The sequence below is a fragment of the Falco rusticolus genome, chromosome 6 (assembly GCF_015220075.1).
Source record: "Falco rusticolus isolate bFalRus1 chromosome 6, bFalRus1.pri, whole genome shotgun sequence".
Classification (NCBI taxonomy): domain Eukaryota; kingdom Metazoa; phylum Chordata; class Aves; order Falconiformes; family Falconidae; genus Falco; species Falco rusticolus.
Genome location: NC_051192.1, coordinates 33,915,239 through 33,937,974, shown reverse-complemented (window position 1 = coordinate 33,937,974; position 22,736 = coordinate 33,915,239). Strand labels below are relative to the sequence as shown.

General features: G+C 39.5%; 2 protein-coding genes across 8 annotated transcripts in view; both read left to right on the top strand.

Annotated features, from left to right (window-relative positions):
* SOGA3 (SOGA family member 3) overlaps positions 1-15,053 on the top strand; it is a 48,085-nt gene extending 33,032 nt beyond the window's left edge. For 2 of the 7 annotated variants that reach the window (XM_037392652.1, XM_037392649.1), the window contains exons 7-11: positions 154-168; positions 538-874; positions 7,608-7,714; positions 11,761-11,959; positions 14,851-15,053. In XM_037392652.1, coding sequence (XP_037248549.1) covers positions 154-168; positions 538-648 — 126 coding nt within the window. In that variant the 3' untranslated portion in view covers positions 649-874; positions 7,608-7,714; positions 11,761-11,959; positions 14,851-15,053. Of the gene's footprint in view, positions 1-153; positions 169-537; positions 875-2,975; positions 7,716-11,760; positions 11,960-14,850 lie in introns of those variants that run through there. The other 5 variants (XM_037392654.1, XM_037392653.1, XM_037392651.1 and 2 more) reach the window with 4 other exon arrangements.
* KIAA0408 (KIAA0408 ortholog) lies at positions 11,825-20,188 on the top strand. The gene is made up of 5 exons (XM_037391778.1): positions 11,825-11,959; positions 14,851-15,192; positions 15,550-15,629; positions 16,961-18,338; positions 20,117-20,188. Exons 1-5 carry the CDS (start codon positions 11,825-11,827, stop codon positions 20,186-20,188), a joined length of 2,007 nt encoding a protein of 668 aa, XP_037247675.1.
* Positions 20,189-22,736: the final 2,548 nt, after the last annotated feature.

The following is a 22,736-nucleotide window of genomic DNA, read 5'->3' as shown; positions in this document are numbered from 1 at the left end:
GGTATTATCCAATGTTTTAGTAAGTCTTTTGCTGTGTTACTTTACTTTATGTTGTCCTGCTGGTTTACAGTCAAAGTAGTTGCCAGGTGAAGCTGAAATCTATTATTTCTTATTCCTATGCTGACTAATTAGTCTTTTGTTTCCTTGTATCAGAAAGTCACAGACGCAGTGAGTTTAAAGCTAATCAATTACTATACGTGTATTGCATGCAATCAAACAGAAACATTTAGCATGCTCACTTTCTGATCTAGCAAAGCTCTGGGCTTGTAGAGCTCCCATTAGCTTAAAGGCAGAGTACTGCATAGGTGTGTACAAATTTAAAGCAAACTAATTAGTATTTTCTCTAAACAAATAACAATGGTAGTTAAATTGGACATTTCAGGGCTTGATCATGCAGAACTCCTACTGAAGTCAATGGGAGGTGGGCTTTTGGTCCCTCCACAAGCATAGTCTGATTCACTATTTATTTTGTTGAAACTTTGGACTTGCTATTCCATTAATTGACTGTTCTCTTTGTCTTTGTATTTACTTTCCCAGATGTTCCAGCCTATCATTTTACTTATTCTCATCCTTGTATTATTTTCATCTCTTTCCTACACAACAATATTTAAACTTGTCTTCCTTTTTACACTGTTTTTTGTACTGTAAGCCATTCATCATTTACTGTTCATTGTAGTATTATTTTCAGTTTGTTTATTTTGTCCACCCTCCAAGATAAGAAGTGCAAGAGACATAGTTTCTGTAATAGCCACTGCTGTAAAAACACTGAAGACTACTTGTTTGCCAAAACCAAAACAAAACCAAAAAAACCTGCAAAAAGCATACCAAAAAGTCAACTGGTTGAATAGAAAACCCACTCACCGTGTTCTTCCAGGTAAGCAGAGAACTATTCACTTTGTCTGGTTTTATCATTTTTGAAGAAAAATTTCCCGAGTGACTGGAACCGATTTACTATTCATTAATTTGCACTAAATCAGAAGCAAAGCAGAATTATGCAGAGTGGGTGTGAGGAGTCTGTTCCTTTCCTCTTCCCACTCCCAGAAAAAGAATGTGTTCTAGCCACATAGGAATACTATAACCACATTCAATTTGTCTTCTGCAATTGTATGTCGCAGCTTGTATATATTTTGCATGATTGTAATGATAATGCTTTTCAGCACTGTATTATGTGGATTAGACACCATGGAGGGGACAAAATCAGAATGGTTGGTATATAGAGCACTATATCTGGAAATGTGGGCAAGAAGCTGGAGCCCCTGGGAATGAGGTGTACAAGGAGGAGGTATCAGCGTAGGCAAGGAGTCTTCTGAGAGATGTAGGCTGGCTGGATTCTTTCTGTGCTCTGGAAAAATGGCCATGCTGCATTCTGACTTGAATTTAAGAAAGTGATGCTAGTCACCTTGTCTGATGTCAAATATCTTTTCTTAACAACCGAGTTTATTAGATAACATCTTCCAGTCTGTAGCCACCAGGGCTCTGGATTCTCTCTTCAGATTTCAGAATGAGTTTTGAATGACTCTTGGCTTTCTGAGTGACCCCTGTCTAACCATGCCGTTGGTAGTGAGTGACCGTAGGTGAGGGAAGCTTGTGTCCATAGGTGTGCATCAATAGTCGCTGAATATTCCTGTCATGCCTACTAGAGGATGCACTGAGAACACAGGCGACTCAAGATCTTTCTATCACACTGAACACAGGCAGCTCCTACAAACAGTAGATCTCCCACTATGAAAAACTCATCTGAAATGCCCAATGGAGCTCAGTTTTCTTTTCTGTTTTATTCAACCCATGCTGAAATCACTGAGTCTCACAAATGTGAATATTCCAAAGGTGATATTTTACAAATAAGTGTATTAATGACATTTTTTGTGCAGGTACCATGATAAAAAAATGTAGTAATACATTCTGTTTTGAGAGAAGCACCTCAGAGGGAAGTAAAGGTTGGGCAATAAAATTTATTTCATGAGGATGAAAAAAATAGTAAACTCACAACATTTAGTATTAAACCTTGTTTTTCTAGCTTCCTCTCAGCAAACTCTGCAGGTGTAGTAACCTTGATAAATTAAATCACTTAACCTTCGTTTAATCCAAATACTTATTCCTACCAGGGGATGTTGTCATCTATACTTATTTTGTAGCTAGCAAGATATGTCTAAAGGAAATGATAACCAATATATTTGAGATTAGTAGATAGCCTTGGTGTCCTGATTAAGGAGAAAGTCAGGCCCAAAGTAATTCTGAGGAGTTTCTAAGCTGCTCTAATTTACTCTCAGTTGCCTAAAAGTTAAGTTCCATACGTTAGGAACTATTATGGCAAGATATGGTCAAACATATAATCCCTTCACAGTGAATTTCTGTAACTATAAAGACAATTCTCAAATCACTGGGAAAAGACCCTTTTGCTGCTTTTCTCTTGGCAACTGTTGTAAGAAATTTTTCAGCACCTGCTAGAGAAATTTTTTTTTTTCTCCCATGGATTTGCATTTTGGACATTAATAGTATAATAATTCAAGGCTTAAACCTGTCATTTCAAATCTTAGTACGAGACTGACTTTTTTAGTTTCTTTCTGTTTTATTGTCTCCCTTGGGGGAAGAAAAGATCATTTGCATTTTCTTAAATGTTATTGGCTCAATCCCATAACAGAGGAAAAATCCTAAGTAAATCTAATCTGAAGTTCTGGGCTTTCAGATCTTAACCCACACTTGTTTACACCTTTCTCAGCCTTGTATGTAGTAAAGATAAGTAGAGAGGGTTTGATTTACACTGTGTGTATCAGTAACAGTATAGTAACAGTCACTGTATCGGTAACACTGAATTTATACATTGAATACATCTTGGAAGTAACTGGCAAAGATTTGCAGCTTAGAAATCAGAAAAGGTGTGGATGAACCTCTTGAGACAAAAGGTGGAGCCAACCTCTGCACAGGACTGGAAATTATAACCCCATTGATTACTCTCTGTTTTTTCTTGCATATAGCTGGAGGTTTCCTCATCCTGATTCTGTCAAGCATCAACAAGGCAAACCAAAGCTGAGACCTTTTGGGACATTTAGTGAGTTATTACACAGGCTACGATCTGAAATTAAAGGATACTGAAGTGTACAAAATCATTTTAGAAGCTTCCCACAGTCTCTGAATCTGTGATGAGCAAGGAGAATGGTGAGGACCCCTGCAAACCTCAGTACAGAGAAAGCTCAGTGAGAAATGAGATGTGTTTTTCATGTCCTGCATTTGGGGACATGAAAGGGAGCTGTTTATCTGTTTGGCACCAGATATTGCAGAGAAGTTCACAGCCTTCCATTTTTCACTATTTTAAAAGCTGCTGAGAAAGCTAGCAAAATCAAAAGTGACATCTATCCATAGCCAAAAGATAACCTTTAGCCAAAGAAATTAGATTTCCATGCCTTGCTAAATTGAAATAGCTTGGTCTCACAAAGAAATGCAATGATTATATTTGCCAAGAAAGGAAGCACATTCTCCCTACTCAGTTACTGGCCTGGTGGGCAAAGTCCACCTCACAGGTGTGTGAGTAAGTGCAGCTGAACATGTCCACATCCTCTGTCAGGAGTGCGTGGGAGTCGGGCAGGGCAGACACAGACAGAACACAGCTGATTCACTAGATTCTGTCTGCCACATGGCTTGTAATTCTGAAGAACGGTAATATGAAAAATATAATATTTTGCTTTTACGTGGCAACAAGATGGATATGCCAGGTTACTTATCAGTTCCAATCTCTGTTATACTGATAGCAGATTTACAGTTCCCATTTTGGAATATTCTGGGGTAATATTAATATTCTGGCAAAAATGTCATTGACTTTGAACACCAAGATTGCCTTAATTTCACATTTCTCTGAAAGTTTAAGTTTGTTTCCTGTGTTCCCAAGGAATTCATTCCATGTTCTTTCAGAAAGAACAGATCTTGCATCTATAGATCTAATTCTGACATATTTACGCTTGTGTAAATCAGCAGTAACTCCAATGAATTTCTATGTAATTTAGAAAAATAGATGCATTTTTTCATTTAATGCAACCAGACACATCCAACAAAATTTCCTACCTGTATAGAGTTGGCTCTGAATGCCCTGACAAAATACCTCTACAAATATTTTCTTTACTGTTACAGAACAATTCCCACGATACTAGAATGATCATCTTCTCTAGGATCAGAGATACATCTTTCAACTAAAAATATCCATGCCTGAAGCTCCAGTTAGAGATAGAATAAGTGTCTGCTGACATGTGTCACCAGTGTTTCAGAATCAAAACTAGAATAGAGCAGGTGCTACAGTGCAGAAATATGCCTGGCAGTCGGAAAATAGAAAATTGCCAAAAACATGGCTGTCTAAATATGTGTTATAAAAAGAGATGAACTGCAAATGAACTTTGGGAGTTGTTTACAAAAACAAGCAGAGCTTTAGGATATTAGATGCCCTTCCCCTTAATCACCCCAGAATTTGATAGGTGAGTAGGAGACTTCTAAAGGCATCAGTATCGGGGACATAATTCCCATTGGCTTACATTTCTGTCTCTGATTTAATGCCAGGGGAAGTGATATTCAAACTCAACTTTTGCCATTACCCATGCAGTTGCCTATGGGGAAAATTACAGTGGCTCTATTTAAAGTAAACATCTAAAGTATCTGCCACCGATTTCCAATGTAACCTTGGAGAACTGACATGACATAACACTTTGTTGACTCTATTTCTCCACTAAGTTATATACTATTGCAGAAGTGCACAATAGTAAGAGGAGGCAGAATTTGTATTGCCTTCTGCCCGTTTCTCAATTTGTATATCTGCCTCTGAGATGTATTTGCCAGGATTATCAAGGTGTACATCATTCAGGAATCTGATGTTGTGGTTTGGTTGATTACAGGGGCGGCAGTGCTGTTCTTCCTTTTTGTTACCAGATTTCTGTGGGCACAACAAAATGGGTGTGCCATAACCAAGCTAGTACAGCAGAATTGAAGATGCTCTAATATGGTCTTGAGCACGGACTATTAACCAGAATACACACTACCCTGAGTGTATAATCAGATTGTAGCCCATGCTGAAACTTATACTCCTTTGTCTTCAGTTTTGCATGATGAAGAGAGAGTCAGTGGAGGGCTTGTTTAAAATGCCCTTGCACCTTTCTTGTTGAGGTGCTGACTTTTGACACAAGCAGAGCTGATACCAGGTATGGACAAAGTACACTTTGCCTGTGGAAGCAGTGTGTCAGATGTAGTAAACCTACAATAGCCTTCCTGTTTATTTTGCCTGTGCCAGAGGCTAGAAAGCCACATTTGCTGCTTTGTCTGCTACTGTTGGAGGAGGAACAGTCTCTGATGGATAACTTTTTTTTCCTACTGCTACACTTAAGGGTGTCTGGAACAATGACCCAGGGTTTTTAGAGCTCTCTTTATGCTTTCTTTGTCCCAATTTTTCTCTGCCTTTCCCGTATTAGAATTAGTTTAACATGGCCTTTTGACCTAAGAGTGGGGTCCCATTCTTCTCTCCTAATGAGCCCCTCAGTCTCACACATTTTTGATTCCTTACATTAGCAGAAAAGTAAGATTTTGACTGTGTAAAAACTCATCCCTGAAATTTAGTCCATTGTTTTCTTTAATTTTACTTTGTTTTACTTCAAAGAGTTTACATAACAAGATGAGGGGCATTGAGTTAGCAACATTAAAGACACAAGAATAATATAGCCTGTGCTGATGGATAAGAGTAAAAAAACATAGGTCTTTAGAGTCTGTCTTCATTAGCAGCAGCGCAGCTGCGCTGGCTTTGGAGAGGAGGCACCACTGTGGCACCCAGCCCGCAGCTGTGGGGTCAGTTCTGCTCCTGGGCACTCAGGCTTTGCTCCCAGCCACGTCAGCTCACATGTTGGGATGTAACCTCCCAAAAGAAAGTCACACTGTTGCTTTATTTTTAAATCCTTAGAGTTCAGAGACTGGGATTTTCTTCAGGGACATTCAGTCGTGTACTTGGGCATCTTTGTTCAATTTTTAGATCATCTTTGAAATTTTCACAAATAGCCCAATTCCCATTATTTATGTTACATGGGAGCAAAATAACCACCCCAGTAACATATCCACTGAGACTTACAGTTAGACCATATAAGGTAAAAAAATGTATTTTCCCTGAAACCTGCTTTGGTATTTACTATAAAATGCACCGAGAGCTAAAATCTTTATGCTGTGCATGGATTTTATCACATAAAACCCAATTGTTTTAAAGAGGAGAGTGCTGAGTAAGCAAAGCATGTGTGAATCTTCGTATCATGTTCTTCGTCCCATTGATCCTCTTGTCATCAGCTGCTTGCCCACAAAAATATACATCACTCCTGCTTAGTGCATTTGAAGATGCCCATCTGATAGCAGAGTTTGTCCAAGTACTTTGTGGCCCTTCCTCAGGTACAGGTGTGGACAAGTGTTCCCTGAAATGTGAATTTTCTTGACTATGAGTGCTCTAAATTACTGTTCACAGACACATCCAGGCACACGTACCCAGCAGGGCAGTGGTATGTACGTGAAGCTTCTGCTGAGAGTCCGTCTCAGTGTGCTAAATGAAAGCAATTTAACACATAGTGCAAGGGGAGGGTTACTGTGGTGGGCAGAGATGCAGAGCTCCTCATGGCTGCAGCTCAGCAGGGGGAGCAGCTAAATTTTGCTATCCTGGCTTCAGGGTGTACTCTGGACTTACTTGCTGGATCATTTCTGTCACATAAGCTCCCTTCTCTCACCCCATGCCAATACTTGCTATGGGCACTCCCAGTGCTTTAAATCCAGACCGACTTGGGTTTGGACCTTCCTTGCTAGCCTTATGCCAGGTATGAGTTTCCCTGCACAAAGGAGGCTCTCCATCCACTCTAAAGTGCTTTGCTTTGCTTTGCTGAGACACAAAGTATCTTAACAGACTGGAGAATCTGATCCAGAAACTTTATAAAGTAGCAGAAATATTTGGGAATATCCCAAAGAAACCATTATCACCCGTCCCAGAATGCAAGACAGTAGGATTATACAGTGCCCAATAATTCTGCACTTCATAAGTGATAGCATATTTAGAGTACAGAAAAAGATTTTAGGGAGGAGTCGTTTGCCTTTAGCTATTTAAGATAGCTGTTAACCAACAAAACTGCTGCTTTAAACAAACTCCCTTTACAAAACAATTTACGAGGATTAAGTTGCAAAGCTCAAAATGATCATACTGAAGAATATAACCCTGAAAACTAGGTCTGGAAGGCAGCAAAGAATCTTCCTTTACAATACGGACGCTAATAAAAGAAACCTAAAATTGCCTATTGTCATAGCTTTAATATTAACACTGGCTGTTTTGGCAAGCTTTAAAGACTGGACTGCACTATAAAACCTAAAAATGTCCTGGACTTGGAGTTGTTTACACAAAATATGAGGAGATATAAAGTTACAGAGCTGGGGGTTGGAAGAGATGGCTTTAAAACCATCCTCCGTGCACTGACGTCACGTGGAAGCCAGCTGCTGGGATGATGCTGAACGGAACTGTTTTTCAGTTTGCAAAAGTTGCGGAGTTATTTGAAGAGAGTTTCAAATGCTGCCCCAGTTGAAAGGTTGTCTCTTGCTTAGCTTTCTTATTTCTTTTAAAGATCAAGATTTGCAGAACTGGATCCCAGCTAGCTATGCATTTCATTGCTTTCACTGCTGTTTAGAAATGGACTGAAAAACTTGCAAAGGATTTCTTATTCCATGAAAGGTATGGTTACAGTTTATTTTAAATCAGTGGGTTTGAGCAGTTAAGATTAAAATAAAAAGCAAATCACTAATATGGCAAACAGTTATTTAAACATCTCTAATGTTATTTATATGTAATCTGGTGTTCATGTATGTTATAGATGGTCGTTATTCATTAATTCAGTGAGTTTCTTCCGAGCAGGCACAGATATATCAACAGAGCAGGGATGACAGGTAGCATTGTGAACACTCAAGTCTCTTTCCTTCTTTCTTTCTCTCTCTCTCTCTCTCCCCCTCTCCCTTCCTTCCTTCCTTCCTTTTTCCCCCTTTCTTCCCTCCCTTCTTTCTTTCTTCTTCATATGTTTTCTTTCTCTTCTCTCTCTCTTTGACTCTATAACTCAATTGCCTTTTTCTAATGTATGAAGTGCACAGTATTGTGACACATGGCACAATTTTATAATTGAACCAATACATAAATTTACAATTTCCTTAGCCATCAAAAATACAGAACTTTGTTGGAAATATGATTTAATCGTGCTTTTTTCCTGTAAAATTAAGAGAAGTTTTGTGTATTTGAATGGTTGTGCACATCCAATCCAATTAACTGTTGAAAAATTAACTCTCAGCTGATGTCACTGGAGATTATTTTCAGAAATTATAGAAGTTGGTTGCAAACTATTTTGCATTTTTAATATGCAGATAGAAAGGGCATGGGTAAGACATGAGGGAATAATAACATTAACATCAAATAGTCACTTAAAACATTTTTTGCTTGAGAGGAGGGAGGGCTAAAGGAAACGTTAAGGGAAAATGCAGCTGATGTCAACAAAATTGATTATTTGCTTGAATTTGATTGCTGTAATGAGCTTCTGACCTTGTGTAGGACACGCAGAAAGTGCCAATACTGCAAGAGCACAGATACTGTTCTGATACACACAGCAAATTATAATGTGGCATTTTACATCCCTTTGGGTTGCTTAAGTCATGTGAAATACTCATAAGGACATCTCAGTGCACTATACAGACAGAGGGTATACTACTAGGACTACAACTTGGATTTTATTGCTAGTAGGGAAAAAACCAAGCTCACCCACCCCCATCTACCCCCAAAAAAAGGGGTGGGGGTGGGGGTGTCATAGGAGTTAAAACTCTCTGAGGAATTTATCCACTGTACAATAGCAGCAAAACTGTATAGTCACCCAGCTGCAAACATCAATAAACATGAGTTTTCTTCTCAGAATTTGTGTCAAGAGGAAATTGGGGAAGGATAAGAAGCAATACAAGCTTTTTGTGGATCTTAAAGCTACAAATAAATGACTACCTGTAACTAACCTCTTCTAAGATCTGATTTCATTTTGATAGTCTCCAGTCTCATTTTTTAGTCAGAGTCCTGTATGAAACAACTTGGAAATTGTTAAGATCCATGCAAACATGGCAATAGTAGTTCCCTGTACTAAGAAACCACCAGGGGCCTTTTCAATGCTATATGCATGCTTGAAAGGAGTACATATTATATATCTATTCTTACATGTGTAAAAAAAAAAAGCTGTATAGTACTGACATTCTAATAATACACTGCTGATTGAAGCATGGTCATTATTACTAATAGTGCACTAGCAAAATTTGAGCAAGTTATTGACAGTTTATGTATGCCTGTCTTGTTCATGACTTTACAGTGTTTATACATTTTTAAAATTTTTCTGACATGTATTTGAAGGATTCTAGTGGAGTAGAGAGTTGATTTTTATTTTTCAAAGATGTCTTGGAAGGTTATAAAGACATAAATGTAGGCAAAAAAAGGGAAGAAAGCAAATGACTGTGCTAAAAATCACAATCTTTGAATTAGCAAAGTGAGAAAATATTGGAATAGTTTTAAAGTTCATTTAGCAATAGATACTTAGATTGCAATAGGTCTTCACTGCAGAAAAAAAATTAAAAATTTTATTATTTGGTTTTGGTCAACACTTAATGAAACACAAAGCTGAAAGGCTGGCCTGGAGAGATGCAGTCCCTATAGCCTGGCTATCTTCCCTAAGAAGCCATGAGCAAACCAGGGTTTGACTTCTTCTGTGATGAGAATGCTGTGCTGTCTTTCAGCAGCTCTTGTTTTCAAGGAGTTTTATGTTTTCATAAGGCTGCCCTGTATGGTTTTAGGCAGGTGTAAGAATGGTCTGAAATCTGTAGATAGTTGAGGGCCAGATTGCCATTTCAGAGGTCTAAGGCAGGTCTGAGTCAGAGTTTGGAACAGTGAGCTCCAATACCACGTTACATGGTGAGATGGTTACACTGTTGTGAAATGGGCTAACAGAGATGTTTGAAGCATAGTCAGCTTGTTCTCTAGGTCCTCCACCCAAAATTGCTTGGGGTAAACAGTTTTGCAGCCGCTTAATTAGGATTGGGGCTATGATGGCTGTCAGCTCAGAGATCCTGTAGCAGGAATTCCTATGACCCAAAGGCCTGGGTAACCCACTGGGCTTCAGCTGAGCCCTTCTGCTTACTTGTTCATAAAAGAAGCTGACTCCAAGTGTGGATCAGCTTCCCAGTCAGCTGAAATAATGCAGACACTGGTAAGCAGTGATTACACAGTAGCCACAGCTGAATCAACAAGACTTGTCCAATAAAATACAGGTTGGGGAAGAACTTTGCATGAAGCTCAAGAATTTTGACTATATCAAAGCAAATATGGGCAATAAAATGGGCAGTTCCTGTGAGCTGACAATCACTGACCATCAGCCAGGGAAATGAACAAATTCCAGGAAGGTAAACTGGGCTTACCCCTAGTTAACTCTCTGGTGATTTATTTGCCTGCCCATACGCTGAGTTTCTGTCAGGAGACCAAAGCAATGCAGAGGCATTTTGTGACTAGAACTAGATTCCATGGCCACCAAAGTTAACACAACAGCTGGATTTGGGAGGCAGAGTTAACAAACTCAAGTATGGGTGTGTACCAGCCATTACACCACAGGAACCATCATAACTAAATGAAGGAGTGTTGTTTTGGCCTTGCTGGCACAGTAAATGTACTGATGGTAGTGGAGTTTCTATTGTAAAGCCTAAGAAAGCAAGAGTAACTCCAGGCCCATAAAATCTGTTTTGCTCCACAGTCAGCTGAGCAGATCCAAAATATTTCTGTTAAAATATACATTTTTAGTGGTTCAATTAATAATTTTTCATTCACAGATACTAAGATACTAAAGACTTCTGAAGGGGAAGGAGAAACTGCAGTGCAAATCAGTTAAATATTTTTGAGCTAGATTTGAGTTAGTGCTAAGGTTTTGAACTAGATTTGAGTTAGTGCTATTGGAGAATAGTTTCTAGTTTTCCCTATGCTGGTCCTAGCACTAACATTTATAGATTTAGTTTTGTAAATCCAAAACACACAAACTCTTTATATTGACCTATAGTCCTTTATATAATAGGATGATCCTTTCTAGTGTATATGTATGCTTGTTACCTGTTACTAGCTTTCCTGTCCTGTTTTCCTTCATGTATTCTAAAGCATTCATATAGCAATGAGAACTTTCTGCATGTATCAAGTTTACAGCCTTCAACTGCCAAAAGACTGTCACGGTCTTTGTCGTGCTACATGCATGTGTAAAAGGGGTGCATGAGCAAACATGATACCTTTACGCTTCCAGTTGTCTTTTGAACAAATGTAAAAATAGCTTTCGCCCTGAAGGACAGACATTGCAGGATCCCAAGGTCCTGAAGTGCCATTCAGTATTATGCAGACTCACATTTCACTGAAAACAGGTTTATAGTGAAGAGTAATGGCAAAGATGCAAAGTGGCCACAGTACAAAGCCTACTGTGGCAGACGTTCCTGAATTCTATGATGCTGGATGCGTGTCCCTCCCTGCTTTGCAGGCTGGGCCTCTCTGCCCTCTGGTTTGTGTCCTATGATGCTTAGTTTCTCCATATTTCAGTCACAGTCCAGATATATATCGTGCAATCATACGATGCTGTCTTCTGCAAGGACATTTTGGTTAATTATTTTGGGGTTTTGCTTAGTTATTTTTTTCCCTGAAAGCTAGAATCAAACACAAGACTTATTCTGATAAACTTCCAGGAAACATTCAGGGAAGAAAGAACAAAAGCAGAGCTATCCTCTTGCTGTCACACAGACTGTAACCATGGACCTGCGTAAACAGCTGGAGAATACTGAAAGGAACTGGAATAAAGAGAAGATGGAATTGCTGGAGAGATTTGACAATGAAAGGAAAGAATGGGAATGTCAATGGAAGGTCATGCAGAAGAAAATAGAAGAGGTACTTTTAAACAAAACTCTGAACACTAACATTTTCACTTGGGGTGAAGTGACTTGGCATCACTTCAATGTATTTTTTTTCTGAATTATATCCTATTTCTTATCTGTCACTGGAAGTTTCTAATAGCTGATGGTAGGATGCAAAGCCAAGGGTTAAACAGTATTTGTGAGTGCTTATTTACTAGTCATGGATATGAAGCAGGAGGTTAAATGTCACCTTGTGTGAAGTTTGCTATGGTATTGTTGGCGGTATATACTACTGCCAGTTCTGCTGGGCGTGAGCCACGCTGTTGTATTATACATGCTTTTTTCAAGTATATGCTAAACAACTGCATATACGGGGTTTAGGAAAATGCATACTTGGTAACAAAAACTGTAGGTATTACAGTGCACTGGCAAAAAGGAATTAGATGGCACAGATCTGCTGAGGTAAATAGTAATGTTAACAAGAGCATACATTAAACATACAATAAAGCATATGTATCATGTGTAAAATCATACATTAAACACTGCATGATGCAGAATCATTCTGACTAAAACCTGCTCCATTTATGGACAGCCTTTAGTAAAGGAAACAGCTATAGTATATAGCATGAGAGTCCTGACACCACTTGTGTTTATACATACTAATAAACACTCACTCCCTGCCATTTGTAATGCATCTCCTTTCAGAAATAGCTAAGGAAATTATTTATTATTCTTTTGTCCCCAAATTGTCCCTGCAGCAGAACCCTCTGGCACCCTGTAATGCATAAATTGGATCTGCCTTGGCAACATCTAGAAGCAAGTTTTTTCACCACTGAGCTTTCCACATTTTCCATAATATACACATGGACTAGTTTTGCTTGTTCTCTGCCAACACTGTCCTGTGGCTGGGTGACACAGGAATGTATGGCAGAGATTGCTCACATGAAATTATGAGAAGGAAAATGATCAGAGCCAAATGAATTGCAGCCATATACTGCCCGTTAATCCAGCCTGCAGCATAATTCCATAATGTCAGCTCTCTTATATTTTACCTGCAGTTCTTTCAGACATTGGTATTACAGTCTTTGCCACATTTTGTCTTTTGTGTTAGGACTTTTCTGCCCAGTCTTAACCTAACTTCACCGCCAAGGTGAGAGTGCTTCAAGAGCTAGTAATGTTCCGTGTGTGTAGTTGAATTTGCATTTTTTTAGGTGTATAAGCTGTTTTGGACTGAGAATGTGTTGTGAAAAGGTACCCTGGCTATCAATAGTCCTGACAATGGCAGCGAAGACCATGTTTTTAACATGTTCTTTATTAGCATATGGATTAGGAAAGCATGACAGAGACAGAAAAAGAGATTAAGAATGGAAGGGGGCTGAGGGGAAGAGAATGAAGCAAATGGGTGATGCAGGACCAGACAGAACTGCATGTGATACCCCAAGGTTATCAATATCCTAAGGTCCCCTCTTAAGCTGTGTCTATAGCTGCCCAGGATTTCAGTTGCCTGACATTTCTTTCCCCAAAGCCACATGGCTGGAAAAAAGGGGAGATACCTTTTAAATGCCATCATCTGTAGAGGAATTTCCTCAACAAAACTTGTGCCACCTTACCAGCTTGTCTTTTATTTGGTAGTTTTCTCTAGCCCACCAAAACCTAACTTAATTCCTGGATACCTCCAGGAAGACTTACATGTTTTAGGAGATGACTTTGTTGAGTTATGAGGTGGTATCCTTCCTTCTTACTGCTATCCTGAGTCCATGTGAGGCCCTCATTTCTTGGAAATTACAAAGTTCAACCCTCGGGTTCCATGAGCAGCTGGGCTTTGAGAGTGAAATCTGAAAACCCAGGATGAGGTCAAGTGTCAAGTCTCTGAACGTGAGAACACTTCTAATCCACAGCACTACCCATGAAATGGCCACATGTTCTTCATGTTGTTATTCTTCTTCACTGTCCTTCCAAACACTGTTGTGATGGCCTTGTGCACTGCAAGAGAGCAGGCAGATGGCTGTTCCGAGGTGCCTGCTCTGGGCTTTCTTTGTAAGTGCAAGAATGAAAGTTTATAAAGAGCTGTGGGATTCTTGGCACTGGAAATGATACTGTAAGCAGAAGAGGGGTTTATGATGTTGCTATTTTTTCTCATTATAATTTCTCACAGTTCCCTAGTTTGAATGTGCTGGGTGACAGGAATTAACACCTTTTCATTTACTAATGTAGCCACTGGATCTCAGCAGATAGCATGAAAGAAGAGGGTAACAGCGCATTGCCAAATGATACCATTCTGCAGTACTGATGTATCATTCCACTCATAGTGAAGAATTTCACTTGCCTGAGAACCAGAAGTCTGCTCTAGTCAGATGGCGCTGTATATGATGAAAATTCACTTCCCCTCATTAAACTAATATAAACACCCTGTAATATAGCCAGAGCCCTCCCCTCCTTCACATCCCCTCACATTCTCCATCCATCAGATCAATGCTGTGTCCAATATACTTTAAACACCCTGTAATATAGCCAGAGCCCTCCCCTCCTTCACATTCCCTCACATTCTCCATCCATCAGATCAATGCTGTGTCCACCACACTGTGTGCTGATATTACTTGGAAGACAACCATACAACTTCTGTCTCAAGGCAGGGCCGTTGACCTTGTGTGATCTCTTCCAGTCCCATCCTATGGGTGGAAGCCATACATTAAAACCATGGCAAAGAGTTTGTGAATGGTAACAGCTCTGTCCTCATCCTGTGACAATAATGGTCTGTGAACTATCACACTGTGTGAGTCAACACTTCTACTAACACATGTATAAAATCTTTCTACTTGGTGCTACTGACTGAAGCGTCATTCAAAACAGAAGCCAAATATGTTCTTTTATCATAAAGTTCATCACAGTACCAGGATTTAATAGAAGGTTCTATTGGTTTTTCAGCTTTACCAGGAGGTAAAACTTAGAAGGGAGAGCAATATGAGTGTCCATGATAATAAGGCCATTCAGAGCAAGATGCTGCAGCTGTCCATGCATTCCCCTACTTTGGAAGAGAGTGACACAGTGGAGCTAAACTATCAACACAGTGTGGCAAATGACAGGATGGAAAAAAGGAATTTGCTCAGTAAAACAGGACATGAATGTAAAGAAAACAGAGCCAAGAGCAGAAACAATACTCTGTTAATGGACAATCTGGCCTTTGAGAACTGTGAGAAACCTGAAGACAGCCTCAGCATCAAAACTTCCAAGAAAAATGCCAAGAATTATATTGGTGATCTCAATTTAGTAAGTAAAGTATGAGCATGTTTCAGTTACAAGAGTGAGGAAAATACTGAGGCTTTGGCCTGCCAGGCTAACCTAAAGAACTGATCTTCCTGATTTTAGCTTTCCAACAAGTCACTGTCTCTACCGCCTCCTCTGTTTGCTGTGGATGAGTGTCCTCTCTCACTGTTTAAATGTGTTAAAATGTGTTAACAGCATGCTTTTTACCTCCATTCATAACCTGGGAGCATTTTTATATCTTTCCTTGTGCTGCTTTCCTCTGCTGTGAGTCTTAAATGCAAATCACCACAAGTTTAAAAATAATTCTGGAGATACCATTTAAAAGGCTTCTGTTAAAGGACTGTTTTTATATTTATAAAGGCTCTTAAAGAACTTGCCAGAGTCAGTGAAGAACTATGCAGCTATCAAGAGGAAATTCGAAAGAAGTCCAACCACAGAAGGTAGAAACATATTTGGATTCTTTATATTAGAGGGAAAAAATGAATAATGAGACTGTGCTCCTGTTCACTTTGAAGCGGGGGGATGCTGTTGAATTTATTAGGACTTGGGCAGTTCCTATCCTCCTAATGTTTAGTGCTCAGCACAAAACATTCAAATGAAATATACTGAAATATGATACAAGGGTACATTTTGCTAGCAAAAGGGAGTTTATCTGTAGAACTTACAAAATGAAATTAGTATTTATACAAGATTAAATTGTACTTGTTTCTAATGGCTATATAGAGGATTGGGAAAGTGAACAGATATTTCTGATTGCCCTGGTCCCATTTCCATGCAGTTCTATACAACACCTTATGGGTTTGTTAGGCTGGGAGGTTTCTTACATTAAGCCCAGATCTAGCCTTCATGTGTCAAAATCTAAAAGGGGATGTGTCGGGGACTGATAATCCAAGAGTGCAAAGAAGGCAAGAGAAGGAAGAACAACCATACATTTTTACTAACAGAAACCTGGTAAGCCAGACCCTGAAAAGTATGGCAAATGAATGTTCCACCATCTGCTAAAGATTCAATGTTCATGGTCTCCTTTAGCAAGCTAAACACTAGTCTTCCTCTCAAGTTGTGCAGAAATTCTCAGAAGGTAAGACTGAACCTGGGTGTCACAGGGTGCATACCATGAAAGAGACAGAAAAGCTGTGTCTCAGCTATGCTGAGACCCCCATGGAAGTCTGCATCATGACAGGGTCTTCTCAGATGCTCTTAAAGAGCAGAGGGACTTTTTACACTCTCCTGTGCAATCAGTTGGCTGTCTGTCACCAAGTTATTACGTAGCATGGTTAGTGTTTGTATCTTTAAAGCAAATAGAGTCATAGCTGATGCACAGTTTCTAAATCCTGGCTGAGAAAAGTGAGTTTTTAACAGATCTCAAAAGACACATTTTTACTGTCATATGTAATGTTAGGAAACCTACACTATGTCCTAAAGTTTTCTTAATTTGCTTCATAGTCAGGTAGACTCTCACTGGAGTTGTCAGAACTCACAAGATCCCACTGTCCTTACTGTAAGGCAGTAAGAAAACAATCTACAAAAACAAGGAAAAAGGATTTTAGTGGCAAGGGAAAGGAATACAAGATTCGCTTTGTTGAGCTTTCTTCAAATTCTTTGTTTACGTTTCAAATATGCTGGATGTATCAGCTGCAGTAAAACTGCTCCCAAATCTTTTTAAGCAACCAGTGTTAAAACACCTGCTCATGGGGAAGATGAATCCATGCTGAGGTCTCCGGGGGAATACCCTTGTTGCTCATCCCTAAAACACCTCTCCTTTTATTTCCAGAATGAAGTCACTTCCTTTCCTGGGGGAATTTGAGGAAACTCAAAACACAGTTATTCTGCCTGAAATGAACCATGTGTCCAGCAGTGAATCACAGGCATTAGTTGCTTCTGAAACAGAGGAACATAATAATAGGAAGAATCTGATGAGCTCCACCAAGGCTTTGAAGGACATGTCCTATGGTGGTCTTACTGGTGCTGACAGAGGAACAGAATTCAGACCTTGGCACAAGAAAGAAGCTCCACCAGTTCCTCCACGGAGCACTTCTCGGCACCTAACAAATTCACTTTCTGCAGTTGTACAGCTTTCTGAAGCATCAATAAGAGATCCAGGCATCAAAAGCAATTGCAAGGCTCAGGACTGTAGGAGTGGACAGAAACTGATGAAGCCTTCACCTATAAACCAGAATGAAACTGCAGCAGCCTGTGCAAATGAAGGGCAGGCTGTGAAAGGTCCTGTGATGGCAACTGCTGCAATACTTGTAACCAAAAATGAGTGCAATGTACCAACAAATTTCTGCCACAACACGTGGGCATATGATGTGGGCAAACTCGGAAAAGACAATAAAAGTGAACCTTCCTCACTGTCAGCCCAAAAGAGTTGTTCAGATGGAAATATGGCCCAGAGCAACAAGAAGCACCAGAAACAAAATCCCAAGTCTCACAGCAGTCCTTATTACAGCAATGACTTTTATGCCCCTGCTACCCTGCACAGTGATCTTTTGGAAGACTCTAGGTATACTTTGGGAAAGACCCAAAGAAATGAAACTTTAGCAGCAAAGATCGATGAGTTTAACCGGACTGTATTTCACACAGATAAACGTAACAATGCTTTGCAAGAAAACCAGGTGCCTCGAACAGTATCAGAAGATCACAAACCTTGTGGCCCACTGTGTGACTCTGCTATTAGCAGGACAGAAACTGTAAATGCATCTTGCGTTTCAAATCCCAAATTCTCTGCAGCAAAGGAGCAGGAAACTAGCAACCCCAGCAAAGCTGTCAGAACAGCAGGGCAACAAAAGCAAATAAATGGACTTCCAAATACTAGTGGTTATAGGCACATGCTTCACGAGCATGACTGGAGACCAAGTAATCTATCCGGTCGCCCGCGTTCAGCTGACTCAAGGTCGAACTATGGTGTTGTTGAAAAGCTTTTGAAAAACTATGAAAAATCAACAGTGACTTCTCCATGTAATGCAAAATGCTCCAAAGATAAGTGGACACGAGCAAATTGTGAATTCACCGATGGGGGTTGCGAAACATTGAGTCAGTATTTAGAAATGCTCCAAATTGAGCAAGGAAAGCAAGAATTGCCAAGGAATTCAGCCAGGCATATTGGGCAGCAACTCAAGCAAGGGAAAGAGCGACAGAAGTTACCAGAGGTAAGGTTCATAAGAATGACAAGAACAAAATAATTCAGTTTCATACCAAGTTTCAGATTCTAAAATGAGGCAGGCTAATGCGCTATTGTAAATAATATGCAGCGATAGACACTTTGAGCCAGGATTTGGATGAATCAGGAATATTTCCTCTGAAGGGCAGAAGAGTTTGAGTAAGTATGACTAGCGAATATGTGTGCCAGATTCTGATCTCTGCTGCTGTTGTGTAAAGCTAGATTTTAGCTGCAGTGCAGTTATTCAAGGACCAAAGTAGTGAGAACTGCAATCAGGTTTTAACTCCCTCCCTCGTTCCTGTAGCTGATGAGGTATTTCACAAGCCTCCCCAATAGCACACTTGGCCATGTCAAAATGCTAGAGGGCTTAGATAGCATTCTTCAGCATCCAGGGTGCTGCTTGGTTCAGGATTTCCTTGGAACTCTCTATGAAAAGGGGTATTGTAGCTCCATAAACTTTCCAGTAATAAAATGACGTCCTCTTACTCTTGTCTCAGTTCCAGGCTTCTCCTATATATTCAAGCATAGGCTTAAAGTAACAGAAGAGTATGGCATGACTAATTAATTTATATTTGGCTGAATTTTATTTGCAGAACTTTAGTAATATTGCCTTTGCCAACATTCTTTCTTAATGAAAAGAGAAACAGATGGTTTTGAAAATACACTATAAATTGCAGGTTCTGTAAAAGACCTGCAAAGAAAGAAAAATCACTTTTCCTGAAGAGCTCCTTGGCCAACAATCACGAAGAGATGTGCTCCTTAGTGTCTCAGAAAAGAGAAGACAAATGTATTTTGAGCTGAGAAACTTAAATGGGTTCAGACTGTCAGCTGTTATGCTTTAAACTCTCACAAATTCACAGACTTCAGTGAAGCTATGTGGATTTAAACAGCTGAGAATCCAACCATGCAGATTTTCTTTTGCACGTCTTTCCGACAGCCTTGCAGTGATGCAACATCTTGCTTATCAGATGCTTAGCTTTACTACAGCACAGAAAGAAAAAACTATGAAGCTTCCGATTTCCTTTTCATCCCATCAGCTTTTGATAGGAAAACAAATTTTCATCTGTGAATACATAAGGAAGAAATAATGACTAGATAATGATTGAATTTACATTGGTGTAAAGCCAAAATAACTTTACTAAACCAACTGGATTTTTTTTCTCCATAGGTTTACACTTCGTGTTGTCATTTCTAGCCACACAAACTAAGTGTAGAATATTGTCTAATTAGGGAGCACCGTTTTAGGTCCAGCAGCATTCATGTCTCTAAAGACATAAAGAACTACACATGGCATGAGGCATTTGATTTATTTTCAGTATTTCCAAATTACATCGCTGTGGTTATGATCAAAATCTGTTGGTTTTCTTGTGTATATAAGGCTCTGCATGTAGACATGACACTGCATTAATACACAACCACACTGAATTAGTTACTAAGTGTAAACAGCATCATGTTGCACTAATGGAAACAGAGTTCTTAGCAAGATGTGACTGCTGAAATAGGATCTATCAAAAAATACCTGAAAAGTATGTAGCTCATACCCCAGTAATGTTAAGATGGTATCCTGAGTTCTACTTTTAGAACAGTACACAGTGTTCATTGACAAAAAAACTTCCAAAAATGAAAAGAAATGAGAACTGAATGCCACCTTTCCTTGTGTCTGACACTTGTCTCCATATATTTTAAGCTGCAACCGATGTGAGAATCCCTATACATAGAAATAGCTGTTCTTTTGCATTCTGTGCATTACTGTGCTCCTTTTAATAGCTGGAGACCACCTGTTCTGAGGTCACCCCAAATGTCTTCCTGCATTCCCGCTGCATTCCACAAAAGCCGTAACTTGTTAAAGCGAGAAATTGCCTTTGTGTTCTAGATATCTGTGCCAGCTAAATGTTTGAGTGGGAAGGGTTTCTCCCGGCCCGCTCGGCCAGCAAATCGACGCTTACCTTCCAGATGGGCATCCAGATCACCGTCAGCACCGCCTGCTGTGAGAAGAACAGCATACAACTGCTCTGTCTCCTTTCGGTCAGAGACCTCCGTAGTCTGAACCCAGAGCTGGGTCGGATGGTGTTGTGAAAGCTCTACGCCTCATTATTAACTGTGTTCGGTATGTGCTATAACAACCACTTCCACACTGTTGTATCTTGTCCAAAAGTGACCCCCACCACATGCCGGACAAAGCGTTTTGAATCTTAGGTCATCATCACCATGGTCTTCAGTGTTTTTATTGAAATGAAATAACTATACCCCTGGTTTTCTCTGGTTTTTTTGGTAATAGCTCACAAGGAATTTCTTTTGAATGGCATCTTCCTTAATTTGCCAATCAGTTTTGAGTTGAAACAATGTATAGTGCTGTATATTCTGACTCTTCTGCAAACAGCAGAATGTAAAGCTGTATGCATGATCATGTGTTTGTAGGTGCATGTGTTGGACTAGGAAGTATACAGGTCTGTATTTAGAAGAGACAAACTGTGCTAGTGTTGACATTGAAATTACAACCTATATGCCTACATATATATATATACTTTGTGTTTATTTTAAAAAGTTTGAAATATACAGTCCTGATGACATTTATATTTTGTATCTCTTTTACATAGGTTCACAGGTGTAGTATTTAATGTACAAAAACTAAATATGCATTTTTGTGACTGATTGCAGCGATAATGCCTTGCACAATATGTATCTGAAGCAGACTAGCTCGACTGATGCATCAGTCATGCTTCACGGCATCCTCGTTCGGTTTCCTAACCCTTAACGATGCTAGGACAAAATACCCAAACATATTTTTTTTTAATTAAAATATTATATGATTTGTAATACATTAGCCTTTTTCAGCACCAGAGACATTTCTGAAATGTTCCAATCCCTTTTAAAAGCTTAAATGTGCCATTATATATATAGCATACTGTAAACACTTCGGTAATTTCGACTAGTGTAATATAGTTTATGAAGGGAAGAAAAGGGTTGTATGTGCTCAATTCTGTAAAACTTATTTTTCCTTCTAGCATTATACTTTGAGGTTTGGCAAAGTCAGATAACAATGGACTTGTTTACTTTCACTCAAGGCAGGAGAACAAGGACCATTGTTCCCAGTGCTGCAGCCACACTCCTTTTTTACTCTTCTCCTAGACTAGAGTGCCTCAGCCACTTGCTAATTTACTGCTCCTGGACTGACTCGTGGCAGTCAGTTACGAAGTTTACTTGCACTCTGGCAACAAGCTGCATCTAGTATGGAAATATTGCATCGAGGTATGATCACAATGCTGCCTGAAATCCTAGACACATGGCGTTGGAAGTATGTTTTTGCCATCGCATGAATTGGTATTATGGGCCGTCTGAATGACATGCACAGAGCCTGGCTTGTTCCTTCCCCCAACGTGAAAGAAATCCAGATGCTACCCAGACTCTTGCTGAACTTTCAGAAAGACAATGTCCTTCATCCTGGAATTTTTGCACCCTTCTCTAGGCTGTTGCTGGAGGCATAGTGCGGTAACAATGACAAATGTTACCTTTAAACAGCACGTCTATGATAAAAGGAGTAGAGAGGCACTTCTATATCAGCCGGGTCTTGTCTTGCAACTTTTCTGCTGCTGCTGGAGAAACAGTGTGTATTCAAAGGAATTTCAAAAATCACCCCAGGTTCCATTAATGTGCACATCTTCTTATGTGAATGTAAAAAGGATTTCAGAGAGAGTGTAGGCTTTTGTCCTAGTGAATTGTATATGTGGCAATATAGGGAAAATTAATTGTGCTTAATTTGATAGTGATCTGTTGTCCTACTCCAGTCATGTTGAGAATCCATGCCTTTTTCCTTCTTTTTAGGGCCTTATTCTTCTTTCTTCCGCACAACTTTGGTTTTGCAGAGCAAGAAGACAGGAGGCCATGTGTTCTGAGCAATACGGCCTGTATGGTAGTACCAGTAATTGTTCAGGCATGCCACCATGGGAGGGAGCAGGCATTAGAGCCATAAATCCCACTTTATCATGCCTTTATGGCTGCCTGCATGGCAAAACCATGCTCAGAGTACTTTGCCCAATCTAGACTTCCGGTCTTTTTGAGGTATAAGTGGTGGGAAAATCCCACAGACAGATCAACAATTAATCAAAATTTACTCAGACATTATTGCAGTTATTACCGAAAAATATACAAGGACAGAAAATATTGAAGGAAATTTTGAGGAAAATTTATACAGTTTGGTTAGACAAAAATCTGTGTGCTTGAGTAAAAAATCAAGAGTACTATAAATTTGCCTGTTTGCCCTAATTTAGAGATTGCACTCCATCAGCTTCCTTAGAACTAGAAAAATCAGAGGTGATTCATGGTGATTTTGGAACATGGCTTAAGAGTCTAGCTAACTGGAAATCAGCAAACCAAAATGCCTTGCCAA